The following is a 14,035-nucleotide window of genomic DNA, read 5'->3' on the forward strand; positions in this document are numbered from 1 at the left end:
CATGCTGTGTTGGCAGAGCCCTGTGTGATGACAGCAGGGAGGAGCCCTTGCAGATTCGAATGGGTACCTTTGAGTGGCTCCCCCATCCCAGCTCTGTGTTGGACTGGAAACCAGGCTATTCTTCACCACCACCCTCCACAGAAGTTATTTCAGCCTAAGTCTATGTCCTTCTGGCATTTGGTTCCATTTTTCTACCTCACCCAAAAGTAAATTTGTCATTGCAGTAGGGTGTGTGTGAGGGAATGAATGCTGGGAGCCTGGCTCGCATGGCTTCTTTGTGGTTCACATTCTTGCCAACGGAAACCATTTTTGGTTTTACGTTTCACACACGGATGGGAATTGTGCAGCTATGTGGGCTTTTCCAGAGTCCTCTGTTCCCCTCCCCCACCGCCACTCCCCACCTTTTTTTTTTTTTTCCAGGCCACTTTCAGTATAACTTGGCTGTTTAAAGTCACTGCAGGCAGAATTCTGCCTCACAATTGGAAACAAACCATTCAAACTATTTTTATGTTGGAAAGCAAAAATAGATATAGGGTGTGGTGTATATCTGGACTCGCCTGAGTTCCAGTAATACAGAGGTCTTGGCTTTGAGAATTTATATTGTAAATTGTAAGAGGGGGAAAGGGACCACATCAGTTGAGAAAATATTTTTTCACGCAGTAACAAAATTAGCGAAGATAAACTAAGGCAGATACGGAATGAGCAAAAAAGTAAAGAACTCACTTTCTTCGAGAAGGGATGCCATACATAATCACATAGCTGTGGCATAATGTGATGAGAATTCTCATCAAGGTATGGATAAAGGGTAGTGGAAATGTAGATTAAGGAGCAAATTATTCTTTTACCACTACTGAGAATACCTTCTAGAGCGTATTATTCTTGCAAAGTGGCTGTGTGAATCATCTTGCTTTGTTTCACTTTTAGCTTTTGTGCCAATGAGGGAAGCACCTCTGTTATCAGAATCATGATCATGATTTAAGAAAAAAAATTGCATAGTGCCTTTCTCAGGGGATATCCGAGCATTTTCATTAGGCTCCCACAGACTTTTTGGCTTGACGTTCTCTGTGTTTTGCAGACTAGAGAAGTATGGCACATAGATGGTGAACACCTAGTTGTCAGATTTGTGATCAAACCCCAATTTGCCTTGTGGATCAGGGATATAGTCCCCACATCATAAAGCTAAACAACACATAACGTAATTGCTTTCTCTTATTATATGAAGATTGGAGAAGACTTGAAGATCCTTTTTCTGTAGTTGTCGAACAGGATCGTGAGCTCTTTATGATCTGAGATTGTGGTATTCATTCATTTTTGTTTGTTTGCTTAATATATTAGACTTTATTTTTTTAAGTTTATTTATTTTGAAAGAGAGAGCGTGCACGTGTGCACACTCACAAGTGGGGGTGGGGCAGAAGGAGAGAGAGAAACCCAAGCAAGCTCTGCACTATCCGTGCAGAGCCCAATGTGGGACACAAACTCAATGAACCACGTGGTCATCACCTGAGCCAAAGTCAGACACTTAACCGACTGAACCACCCAGGTGCCCCTAGACTTTATTTTTTAAGAGCCGTTCTAAGTTTATAGTAAATTTGAGAGCGAGGTACAGGGGTTTCCTATGTACTCTCTGCCCTCACATATGCATAGGTGCCCCCATATCAACATCACTCACTAGAATGGTACTTTTTATTTTAAACCAGTGATAAATCATTAATATATCAAAAATCACCCACAGTCCATAGTTTATCTTAGGATTCACTCTTAGTGTTATACATTGTGTGGATATTGACATATGTCCGTCACTGTATCACACAGAGTATATCCCCTGCCCTAACAGTCTTCTGTGTTCTGCCTCTTCTTCTCACCCCAGTGTAGCTAGCATTCATTCATTTCTCTAAGCTCTGGCACTTAGCAAGTGCCTGATACTGTTTGAATGTTTCATTAACAATCGATTTGGTAAAATAGCATGATTACAAACACTTTCAAGTCCAAGCTATTCTGTTCTACTCTTTAGACGTCAAACCCATGGGTTAATAGGATCGTTGCTCCATGTTAATGTACAGGAAAGGCAAATTTAGGGTGTCCATGCTTCTTTAAAAACTAGGCTTCCCCCCTCATGCCATGGCCACACATGGAACCATATTATTTCCCAGAGATACTTCTAAAAACGAAACCATAGCAACAATGTTTGATCTCTTACTACACGCTAGACTCTGTGGTGGGCTTTGTATGCCTGATCTCTTGCCTCACAGAAACGCTGTGAGTAGATACTGTTATCCTGCTGACAGATGAGGAAACTGAGAGCTCAGTGTAGTCAACTAAAATGTTCGAGGTCACACAGCCAGGTTGTGGAACCAGGGTGTGTGTGGCCAGCACTGCAAATCACTGTGCTTTGTTTCCTAGCAAGGGAAGCTGATGCTTTTGTAGAAAGGGAACTAGGTCTTAGGAAAACAGAAAGTGACATGTGGAAAACATGAATTCTTAAGGCGTCCCTAAACGTGCACTAGGAGCACATCTTGACCCTTTTGCACAGATCATTTGTCCTAGCCCTTTGGAGCACTTTGAACAAACTGCACATGGGGACTCGGTACTGAGAGAAGCATTGACATAAATCCCCCTCTCTCTGTACTGTGCAGAATTACCAAAGGAGACATTTCCATTCTTCTTGGTACTTTAAACCCACAGGAGAAAGTAGAGAATCATTGCCATTTCCCAGCCTTACAGGCAGGGGCCTGAGTGATGTCTTTCTTCCCCAAGTACAGATTCTCACACTCTCATGCTGAACCTGGACTGGCAAAACAAAAAACAAAAACAAAAAAACCAATCCAACAAACAAAAATAAGAAACAAACAAACCCTGGACAGCTGGGCAGATCATGGGGGGAAGTTGACTTGAAAGGGTACTGAGAATTTCACTTCAGAGTTCTTGGTGTCTGTCACCATGCTGCATCTGGATTTTATGTGCTTATTGTCACAGGTTCACTTTCATTCTGAAAATGCATCAAGTATCTTAGGAAAATAGGTTTGGAATAGAGAAAAAACTGGAAGAGTATTGTTATATTTCCAATCTTTGGGAGACTGTGCTGTGCTGGGGCTCAGAGACCCTAACTAACCTAATTAATGTTCAATTTGATGGGGACTGGATGAACTTATGTTAATTAACTTTGGCCTGGTCTCTGAATGACACACATTGCCCCCTTGTTTTGACCTACATTTCACACCTCTGGACTATTTCCTCTTGTCAGTTCAAGGGTCTCTGAGGTCCTTCCCGTTCTGGTTTTCTCCAAATCCGTGGTCTTCATAGTCCTGTAATTAAGCCAGGGGGCAGAGTGACAGTGCAGCCCCTAGCTTCTCCTCCGACCATGGCCATTCATCCTCATGGGACACTGTGACCACAGCTGCCCATGGCGTCTCTGCACAGCTCAAGAGGCCGTGCCAGAAGAAGCCAGGATACTTTGGGCAGGTGGGGGTGGGGGGGGACTCAAAAGAGGCCAGAAGCAGGCAGGCTGACTTATACCTTAAAGTGAGGAGTCAGGGCTTGGCCCTTTGGTCCCCAGCTTCTGGCACACAGGCTAGGCTCATGGTGGCAGCCCAGTGTCTAGAAATTATTAAATAAACTGACAGCAGATTTTGGTCTAAACGAGGCAGGGGCTGGTGGCTCTGTTTGGACTGGTGGTTCCTTCACAAACCTGATACAGAGGGAGCAAGGTATCTCAAAATCAAATTGTAGGATGGCCTTTTGGGAGCTCAACTCAGTACAGTTAAGCAGCCTTATGCATATTTCAACAAGGAATTAGTGGAACAGATTGATGCCTCTGATGTAGGGCTTAACACTGTTTTCTCCCCAAAGATGCAGGGTGAGAACACTAGCCATCAGTCCACATGGGCCCACCATCCCTCCCTGAGTCTGCTTACTGGGAAAGCAGAGACCCCACATGGTGTAGTCCTCCCTTCCCAGATGGCTGACGTGTACACACAGGGGCCAGGATGGATCTCTGCATCCTTGTCAGGGCTGAAGCAAAGGGAACCCTTGGCTGGTGTGGCCTGCAGGTGCCAAGACCCAGCACGCCAGCACTGAAGAGATGCTTCCTCCTCCTGCAAAGTGGAAAGACCCCATAGGTGTCTGCCCTCTTTTCCCAGAGGTTTTCCAAGACACATGGAAAGAACGAGACTGCCATATGCAAGGCGATCTGTCATTATTTTGGATTATACTACCAACAGAGGATGTGGAAGTTATTCCTTCTGAATTTCTGACTTTGAAAATGTGTCTACATTTGTTTTAGAGGGGGCATGTTCCCTGAGGGACATCCATATTTAATCTTTCACTTTTGGTCTGAGGAGGGAAACCTGTAGCTTTGAGATCAGGCCTGGTTTTCTTCCATGAGCACAGATGATGAGAGTGTGTTGTTGGCAACAGTCATTTGGAAGTGGACTGGCAGATCCACCCACACCTGCCAGGCCCCTCGTTTAATTCTGGTCCCCATCAATTACAGAAAACTTTGACTCTGATGGCAGTTCTCAAAGTATGGTCCATGGGCCATTAGCATCACTTAGAAACTCACTAGAAATGCACATTCTCTGAATCGGACGTATTTGAGGATGCGGGTGTGTGTGTGTGTGTGTGTGTGTGTGTGTGTGTGTGTGTGTAGCCTGCTCTCTCTGTTTTATCAAACCCTCAGGGACTTCTGACTCAGACTTGGGGCTGCAATCTTGTGACATGCATGAGGTTTCGAGAACTATGTCTTCTTTAACTGAATGGCAGGTCCTGAGCCCCTGCTGGGTGCAAGAGGTACTGAGCTTTCCTGAAAGGCAGAAGTGCCTAGAAGAGGCATAAGTCTTGAGTCTTGGCAGATATTATCCTGGATAGCAGGAATGGAAGTGGGACAGATCATGACCTGGGCCGAGGTCGAGTCAGGAGCTCAACCTACTGAGCCACCTAGGCACCCCTTTTCCTGCTTTTAATTTTTTTAAATGTTTATTTTTGAGAGAGAGAGAGAGAGAGAGAGAGAGAACACCTGAGCAAGCAGGAGTGGGGGAGGGTCAAAGAGAGGGAGACACAGAATCTGAAGCAGGCTCCAGGCTCTGAGCTGGAGAGAAGCTTGGTCAGAGAAACAGAGTCACAATGAAAAGTGACTGAAGGCCTAGAAATCTTTCTCTGGACACAGGCTAAAAGTAACACGAGGGAAGGTGACACGTGACCTCTCTGGATTGTTCTTGCAACCTCCTGTGAATCTACAGTTATTTCCAAATAAAGAGCAAAATAATAATAATAATAATAACAACACCAAGAGCTTCTGGATTTCCAAAGTGCTGGCCTATCTAGTTCACATCCGACCTGGAAGAGAAAAATAATTAGTGGTTCCCAGAGTACAAATTACACCGATCTGTAGTATTACTCAAATTTTCCTTGAAGCCCTTTATAGAAACACAAAGACGTGTCTTATACGTTGATGATACCTGTATGTCTTATTCTTCCCAACTAGGCATATTCTTGTATTTCTTGAGTAGGTGGTTGTACTTCTCGAAAATGCTTTCTAGAGATGTACACAGGCAGCACAACTTGGAGTTACAGAGAATGAGACTGTGCTCTGAATTGAAGGTTCTTAACCCCACTGGGCCAGAGTTTGAGACTTGTCCCACACCTCGGGCAGGGAAAGGAGAGGAGCCCAGGTTTGCTGTAGCCAGAGCAAGGAGACCACCCCCTGGGTGTGGGTACCAGTGCATGCCTCTGCTTCCTCTTTGAAATCTTTAAGTGCTTGGTCGGCGGCAGAATGAGACCATGCATGTTTAAAGACCAAGTTGGCAGCAAAGCAAATCCTTTAGAGGAACTGCTGTTCTCTGTATTAGGGGAGGAAGGGAATTTAGCCAGATCTCTGGTCACTTATCAAGTACGGTAGTTCCATAGGAGATGCAAGTATGAAATCCTAGCCTGTCCTCTGGGGGAGGGAATTGCAGGGAAATGCCAAGAGTAGCTCCGCTTTCAGTGCCAGTGTAAAGATCACAGAGCCCAGAAGCACAGATTACCCTGTGAAAACATTGAATTTTTGTTGTCTAGAGGAAGTAGGAGGCTCATGAGAAGCTGAAGGAGAAGAGCTAAGGAAAGAGCACACTGTACCTTTCATTTCAGTGTAATTATGAACTGAAATGACCATTTTCACATCTAGTGAGGCTTCTGAGTCTAGTGTGCTGGGGTAGTTATCCCAACTCAAACACTGATATGGAGTTGTGTGAATTTTTTTCCCCCTAGTCAATGGAGTTGGATAAAAGATTGCTGTAAATTTCTGGGGCAGGTGGCAAGCTGGTTTACGGAATGCAAGGCGATGAGAACCTCTGGCTTACGGAAAGTAGCATGAATTAATAATCATTTAATTGGCTCCTCCATTATGTTGCTGGTTTGGGAGATGGAAGTTTAGATGGAGGGGCTGTCAGTGGCACTTTAGCTAAGAGTTTGACAGTTGAGACATGGAGGTGGCAGCTGCCTTTGGCCTCTCCACAAGGAGTGAATGTCCAGCAGCAGCCCAGGCCCTCAGTGGGCTCACCTTGGGGCCCCCATAAGGAGGAAGATAAGCACTTTGGGGTATACCATCTCTATTTGCCACCCCACCATGAAGGAGAGAAATGCAGAAGAAACTTCCCAGAAACACGAACAGCTCAGCGCATTCCCAGGATCTCCCCAAGGGAGGTCTTTGGCCAAAGGGAGGCTGGCCTGCAGCACAGAATATCCATCATGCCAATAGCCCGATTGGTGATGAGATGACTTCTGCTCATGAAATACAGAAACTACTTCTGAGTACTTTGGTTTTGGGGGAGGGCAAGTCCATGTCTTGGCTGATGATTGGAGGAAGCAAAAACTTCATTTCCAGTTTTTCTTCAGGTTTCTTTTTCACGAGGCCACTTCATGCCTTACCTCTCTTCAGAGCTGTACGGACAACATCACCAGGTGTGAAATGGGGCATTTTGAGTCCACTGATAGTCTATGGTATTGCAAGTACATCTTTTAAATTTTCTGTGGCCAAAATTTCAGTGACTCAGGCTTTAATTTGTTAGTGAGGACTGGAATTGGAAGACTGGTTTTATAGGTAAAGTTATATAGGCTATGTTTTCTACCATACTTGGCCATTCTATGAGCCTCCTAAGTTTATACTTTTCTAACCTCTTTTTTAAAATAAGTCACTTCCTATATGAAACCGCTTGGCTTGTTTTATTCTGTCTGCTTGGAACATAAAATCGCAAGCAAAACTTGCATGATTACAGGTTGGCACTCCTTTTCTCCCAACTTCCTCTAATTAGTATGACAAGAGGGGTGACTTTTTAAATAATTACTTTGAGAGTTTAAATGCTTCCCAAAGAAATATTTTAAAAGCAAAGGGTATCTGGAAGTTGATGTCTCCATGCATACGTTATTTTCCCCCTTAAGGAAAGCCCTTTCCCCCCTTCCTTCCTTAAGGAAGCCATGTACTGACTACTGTGTTTCATTAGGAATGAAATTATTTTGCCTCACATGTAGAGGAACCTAAGAGAATAAAATAGAGAGTCATGATCAGGTCTGCCTCTCTCGGTATTTATCTTTGTCATTTGTAGTGTCCAGCCCATCACATTTTAAGGGGAAATGGTGGCTTCTGGCCCAGAAAGCCAACTTTGAAGTTTGTGTACTCCATAAGAAGGACATGCCAGTCCTTTCTGTCCCTTATCAAGCAAGTTGGGTAGCAAAGCTATAAACTCCTAACAAGCAAGTGCCTAAACCCCTTAGAAAGTTAGCCTGGCCAGGAATGCATGGCTCACATCCTATCAGGTTGTGGAAGGGTTTGACCCACTATTTCATTGTCGCTATTCCATCTGCCTAGCTTTATATAGAGTATGTAATCTATAACGCGTGCATTCACATGGCTCCTCACCACATTTCTATCCCCTTCCAAGTGCCAGGAGCCCAGCATGTTACCCGTGAAAGATTCGTTGAGATTTAACACATATTTTTGTATGATAGAACTGCCAAAATGAGAAAATTGCTTTAACCAGCAAAGTAAAAAAAATACCACCTGATGTTTTGCACAGTATGGATCCAAATATCAACTTTTTCACGGACAGTTGAATTTAAATGCTGAACTATTTAATTAGAATATTAAAAATAATATAACTTCCTGACAACCTTAGAAAATGGGAAAGTGGTCCATTTTATTCTAGTCTTCTTTCCTAGTACCTATTTTTTACATAGTTATATCATGATGTAATGCATATTTTATCTGATTTTTCTTCTGATTAACATTCTTGAGAACTTTTCCACATTGGTTCACAGCTATTATTTTTAATGTCTTCTGATAACCAGTAGAGTAGCTGTACCATTGTTTACTTGACCATGCCCTGTTGTAAGAGACTACATTGCTTCCAGTTCATTTTATCATTATTGTAAAAACCACTACAGGTAGTAACCCTTCAAGTTGTTTGGCTTTCTGTTGCCAGGATAAACCAAAGGTTCCAGGCACTGTTTAAATTAAAGCTTGTCTCTGAAGTGCGTGTATTTCCAATTAACTACTATGATGTCATAGTGGCCTTAAAGTGACCAGTAATTGATTTTTTAAATAATGTTTCCTAGACTCTCTCCTAGAATTTAAGTTAAAGTTTAGAAAAGTCTTCAAAAGCAGAAAACCACAATACTTTCTTTCTTGGTATTCATACAACCTCATTTACTTAGGCCTACAATGTATGCTAGTGATGAACTAAAATAGAAATTGATTTTAAGACTCTGGCCCTTTTGAAGTAGTTCAGCGAGAAGCAGCCTGAGAAATCTTCAGACTGTCTGTGGCCTGTAGTAAAACCCTTATCCAGCCTGCTGCTGGAGAACTTGTACAGCTGTTGGCACATCTACAGAAATTGTATAAAGACATGGGTGCCATGTCTTGATAGGGATTGACATATTAATATCGGAGGTCAAGCTAGGAGGGAGCTGCTGGCCTAGTTAACCTAACTCTTAGGAGCAGTCCCCTATCACCCAGGGAAACACAATGGGATTGTAACTGGGTGTTAATAGATTGTAAGAATGGCACAGCTTTATCTTTAGGAAGTGAGCTAGTAGTGAGCTGCAGGTGGCTAATGTCTACTACTAGACAGATCTGATCTAATAAACATGCAGGCTGTCCAGGATAGAAGGAAGTTGAGCTCCAGAAGTTTTTACACCAGCAGGTGCAGCATTTTCATATTACAGCATGGCTGGTGTATTACTGGGGAGAAAGAGGTATGAGGGAGAGGGTGCCAATTTTATTTTTTAAAACACTTTATAAGGATTCCTTAGCTTGAGCTGACAAAGGAAGCTTTACAATTCCAGAGAAGTTAAGGAGTTTGAAAAAAAAAAAAAAAAAAAGTAATAAAAGTTCCCCTCTCCATTCAGGGGGAAAGGATAGTGGCTTCTGAAACCAGAATGCTCACCTCTGCAACCTCGTCACAATTCATCATTCATTCAGCACTGAAAGAAGAGGGTGGGCTCTGGTCAGACAAGGAAGCTAATGCCACACTGGGCTACCCTATGTTTGCCCTTCAGCTCCCAGTGAGTGAGATGAGTTGGGTGGTCTCATCCTCGGTGGTCTCCTCCTTGGGGCTCATCCACCGACACGGCCTCACAACTGCGCATTTGACCACCTTTCTAAAGGGTGTTAGTGGCAGACTGAGGGCATTTACAAGATGATGGCATGGTCTTACAAAAGAAAAATGTTTCAGGTTGGGCAGACTAACAAAAAGACAGGGAGTGGGTGTTTGGAATGGAATCTGTATCTTGGTTTGCCTCTAATGGAAGGAGGAGCGGGTAGCAGCTCTTTCCTAACTATAAGTGCAGAGCCTAACTAATGCCTACAGGTCGGAGGTGGAAATAGGGAAGGGGTTGGGGAAGGGATGGCTGAATCAAATAAAGTAACACCTAATGCCTCCTCTCACCCCATCTGTAGAATGCTTTTGAACTGTTAATATATAGAGGATAATCAGTAAGCAAAAATGAAAAATGATGGAGAATGAGGAACCTTCTGGGAGTCAGGGGGCACTTAATTCCCTGACCCATTAGTTAAGGACTCCTGTTGTGGTAGTGTTCAGGCAGGGGCCCATCACACTGTGAGGTCGAAAACCTGCGACACAGGGTTCCTTTGAGGGGCCAGGGGATGGGAAGTGGGCCATGGGGGAACCGGTCTAGAATGTTACAGCACCTAGTTAATCGGCAGCCATTCCATCACATTAAATATCCAGCCGTCATGTATTACCTTTCAAGTGAAAATGAATAACTCCCATTAAGAGCAAAATGGGTTTGAAGTCGATTCGAGACAGATTAAAGTACTGTTATGAATGTGTGTGTTGGGAGGAGGAGGGGTCTGTGTATAAAATGCTTGTCCTTGTACTTTTTAAATAATAGATGCCCTACAAACTTACACAGACCAGGTTACCAAGATACTGGGGTTTAAAGGTCACAAGATGTGCATTCTGGGAAGAGCATCAACTTCCTGGAATATTTCCTGCATTTAGCAATTCTTTCTTCAAAATTATTTGTGGCCTTATGATTTTAATGAATAAAATTGATTTTCTAAAATTGTTTATTAAAAAGCACATCTATAATGAGAGCATCTTGGTATCCACATCAGAACAAATTTCAAAGCTGAGCCTAAAGTAGAAACACAAGCTAGGTAACTAGACTGGGTGATACAGACAGCATTTGCACTTAAGAGTAAAAATTAAAGGCTTTCTAAACCAAGGACCACAATAGCAAGTCAAATTCTTTTTCAGTGAGGGGAATGGGTATATATTTCTCCCGACCATTTTCAGAATTTTAAAAATCATTCGTAGCAAAATTCTGAAAAAGGAAGTTGTGTGTTCACAAGTGAGAGAACCATCCTTAGATACTGACCAGGTTTCGGAATGACCACATCCACTCCTGGTGGGATTTGTGTTTACGCTGGAGAAGCACTGCTGATCCTTGTTAAACCTTTAACCCAGTGGTTTTCTCATCAAATTCTTCCAGATCCTTTTCTGTATTTCAGAGAACTCCTTCCACCCACATTTCTGTACCTACTGTTTGCTTCTTAAGTCTCATGTGACTCTCCTCATTAATTAATGTTTTGGTTGTTTTTTTGGTGAAATGGGGCGTGGTTTGGGCAAGCAGAGAGGAGACTTTCCCTCTTACCACCTACTCAGAGTAAACGCTTGTGTCTGGAGCATTGGCTAGATTATATGTTGGATTCGTGCCCTACGTCTTTCACTCCTCAATTACTTTTTCCCCAAAAGCAGGTTGCTAAACTCAAACTTGATTTTTCCCCCCAAGTATTTATATGCGGATATCCATGTGAACCTTTCTCAGGTCACGTGTGTTTTGTCTCCTGTGATGTGCTGTGCTGTGATTCCAAGAGCTGGGAAAATAAAGTTGAGCTCACATAGTTGAGGACTTCTGTGAAAGCAGTATGTGTCTGGGTACTCAGGTTGACTAGCCATTTGGTAAGACTCCCTACCCACTCTCAACCCGACTGTCCCCATAGGCCAGCAGATTGTGTCTTGATTGGGGGGAAGTCAGAATACACCGAATTTAGCTTAATCCAACTCAGAGCCTTTTAGTCCATATTTTTTTTTTCCTCAGCATTCAGTTGTTAAAGTAGTGACAAATTCATGGGGGAAAAAGGAACACTTGCTTCTTTTCCAGTGTGCTTGATAAGTCAGTCCGGATGCTCATCCTACTTGAGTTTTGGTGTTTCAAGAAAATCCTGTGCTATAAATGAATGTTGATTTTCACCCAACACAAACCCTCTGGGAGCTGGCCTGGTCTGGCTGCTGTATCGCATCTTCTGCTTTTCCTTCCAGCATCGTCCAGCCAAGCAGAGAAGGAGCTGACAGATTCTCCCGCGACCTCCAAACGCATCTCCTTCACAGGTAGCTCAGAATCTCCTCTTTCTTCAAAGCGACCTAAAACAACAGAGGAGACCAAATCAGAGCAGGTGAGACGGGAAGGGGCTCTGCTGGTTGGGGGAGGGGGAGAGCATTCTAGACACCAGTGGGGAACACACTTTGGGGTGGGTGGGCTTGGGGCAGACACAGGCACTGGTGGGAACTGAAGATTCAGCCAGAGGGGTGGATGTATCCCCCACAGATGTACCAGTGTCCCTACTGCAAGTACAGCAATGCCGACGTCAACCGCCTCCGGGTGCACGCCATGACGCAGCACTCTGTGCAGCCCATGCTGCGTTGCCCCCTGTGCCAGGACATGCTCAACAACAAGATCCACCTCCAGCTGCACCTCACCCACCTCCACAGCGTGGCACCTGACTGCGTGGAGAAACTCATTATGACGGTAAGGCAGCCGGCAGCAAGACCTGTGGCTTCTCTTTCCTGAGGTCAAAGGTGATGCAGTAACATGGAGGAGATTCTGTTTTGTTGGGTGAGAAAGCCAGTGTAGAGTTGGAAATATCAAAAATGGCCCTAGACCTCTGTTCTTCGACTGGGTACGACCATGGTGTGACTGTAGCCCAAAGCATTGAATATGTATGTGTTTCTCCACCTTCCCTTATTATCCTCCCTCCTGGTCTGATGCAGAGATTAGCTAACCACTTACATAAAGATATTGTTATTTAGACTCTGCAAACCTTCAATAAGTTGGTCATGTTCTAGGTTGGTCATGTTCTAGTCTCATTTCATCCTCACAACAGCCTTGTTTAAAAAATAAAGAGTTGGACATGTTCACATTAACAGCTGAGGAAACTGAGGCTCAGATAGTTTAGCTGACTTGATGCCACTTGTAAGTGGTAGGGTTGAAATTTGAACCCACATTTTCCAGCTCTAGGGGTGTGACCCTGTAATGTGGGCACTTCTCAAGCCAATATCTGAATTCTCGGAGCAGGAGAATGGTCAGTGGGATAGCATGTGTTGACTCATGGACAAGGGCTTTGCATTTTCAACACGCTGTTGCTACACCTGCAGGTTTTAAAAGCATGGCTCTAAGTGGCTACTGTAGCTCGGCCCAAAAGGTTAGCATAAAGATTTAATTGTAATGTGAAAACTTTCCAAATTCCACAGGTGATACTAATATCCTGCTTTTCTATCTGTGATGGGGCTGCTGTGCAAGCCCATTCCTGATTACTAGAGGAAAAACTACCAAAGAGAATTATTCTCACCTCTAACTTATTTCAACAGTGGAGTAATAGGTTAATTTGATGGCCTTTTCATGTACAGATTCCCAGGGAGGTAGTCGGTTCAGAATTCCATGTTATAATGTGCAGGTTACAAACATATAACCTCTAGGCATTTCCTATTCCATTTGGTTATGCAAGATGAATGAATAATGTTCTAAGTGATGTTTAGTCGTGGGGAACATATAATTAATGCATCAAGAGAACTTTAGCAGCCAATAGGAAACTTGAAGGTGACCCAGCATAAGTTTCATCTCAGAGATCTTTCAAGTATAAATTCCCTTTCCGTGGGTGTTTTCAGATAGACTGGTGAACACTGTGTAAAGATTCTCTGTGAGTGGAGACCGTTTTTTTGGATGGGTAGGTTTCTGTGTTACAGGTATTGGCATTCTCACCAGCCTTGGAAATAAAAAGGGGATTTTCTCAGGCCTCACCACACTTCCCACTGATGGCCTGGAACCATAAGAGCCTGAAGGAACAGAAAGTGATATGGGAAGCATTTTTAGTACTTAATGGCATCTTTCTTCTCCTCAGGTGATAATTTTTCCTATTTGATATAAGTCTGGTCTAGAAAATATGAGCCTATAATAATCTGTATGACTGGTTTACATTAAACAGTAGGTTTCCTTTATACATCCCTAGGGACTATAATATAAATTATATTTCAAATATCCATTGTTTGTCATATTTTTATAACAGTGAAAGTGAGGTGCATTTCACATAAGTGAGTCTGGTGGTCATTATGAATCTTCTTCATTTACCAATGGAGTCTTCAAGGACAACATGTAACTACTGTGTTCCTGGGGTACCAATCCCTAAGATATTTCTGGATGTTACTCACTAACTAGCACCTTCTCAGCAGTGATTCTCGACCTTTTTAGAGACTCCAATAAAAGT

At 43.3% G+C, this 14,035-nt stretch overlaps 1 protein-coding gene across 3 annotated transcripts in view; it reads left to right on the plus strand.

Moving 5' to 3' along the window:
- Positions 1–14,035, plus strand: part of ZFHX3 (zinc finger homeobox 3) — a 238,902-nt gene that overhangs the window by 198,565 nt on the left and 26,302 nt on the right. For all 3 annotated transcript variants that reach the window (XR_006300156.1, XM_043599555.1, XM_043599556.1), the window contains exons 6-7: positions 11,817–11,950; positions 12,103–12,303. Coding sequence is in view for 2 of the 3 variants with exons in the window: in XM_043599555.1 (XP_043455490.1) it covers positions 11,817–11,950; positions 12,103–12,303 (335 nt within the window). In the remaining variant the exon portion in view is untranslated. The remainder of the gene's footprint in view (positions 1–11,816; positions 11,951–12,102; positions 12,304–14,035) is intronic.

Source organism: Prionailurus bengalensis, chromosome E2 (assembly GCF_016509475.1).
Source record: "Prionailurus bengalensis isolate Pbe53 chromosome E2, Fcat_Pben_1.1_paternal_pri, whole genome shotgun sequence".
Classification (NCBI taxonomy): domain Eukaryota; kingdom Metazoa; phylum Chordata; class Mammalia; order Carnivora; family Felidae; genus Prionailurus; species Prionailurus bengalensis.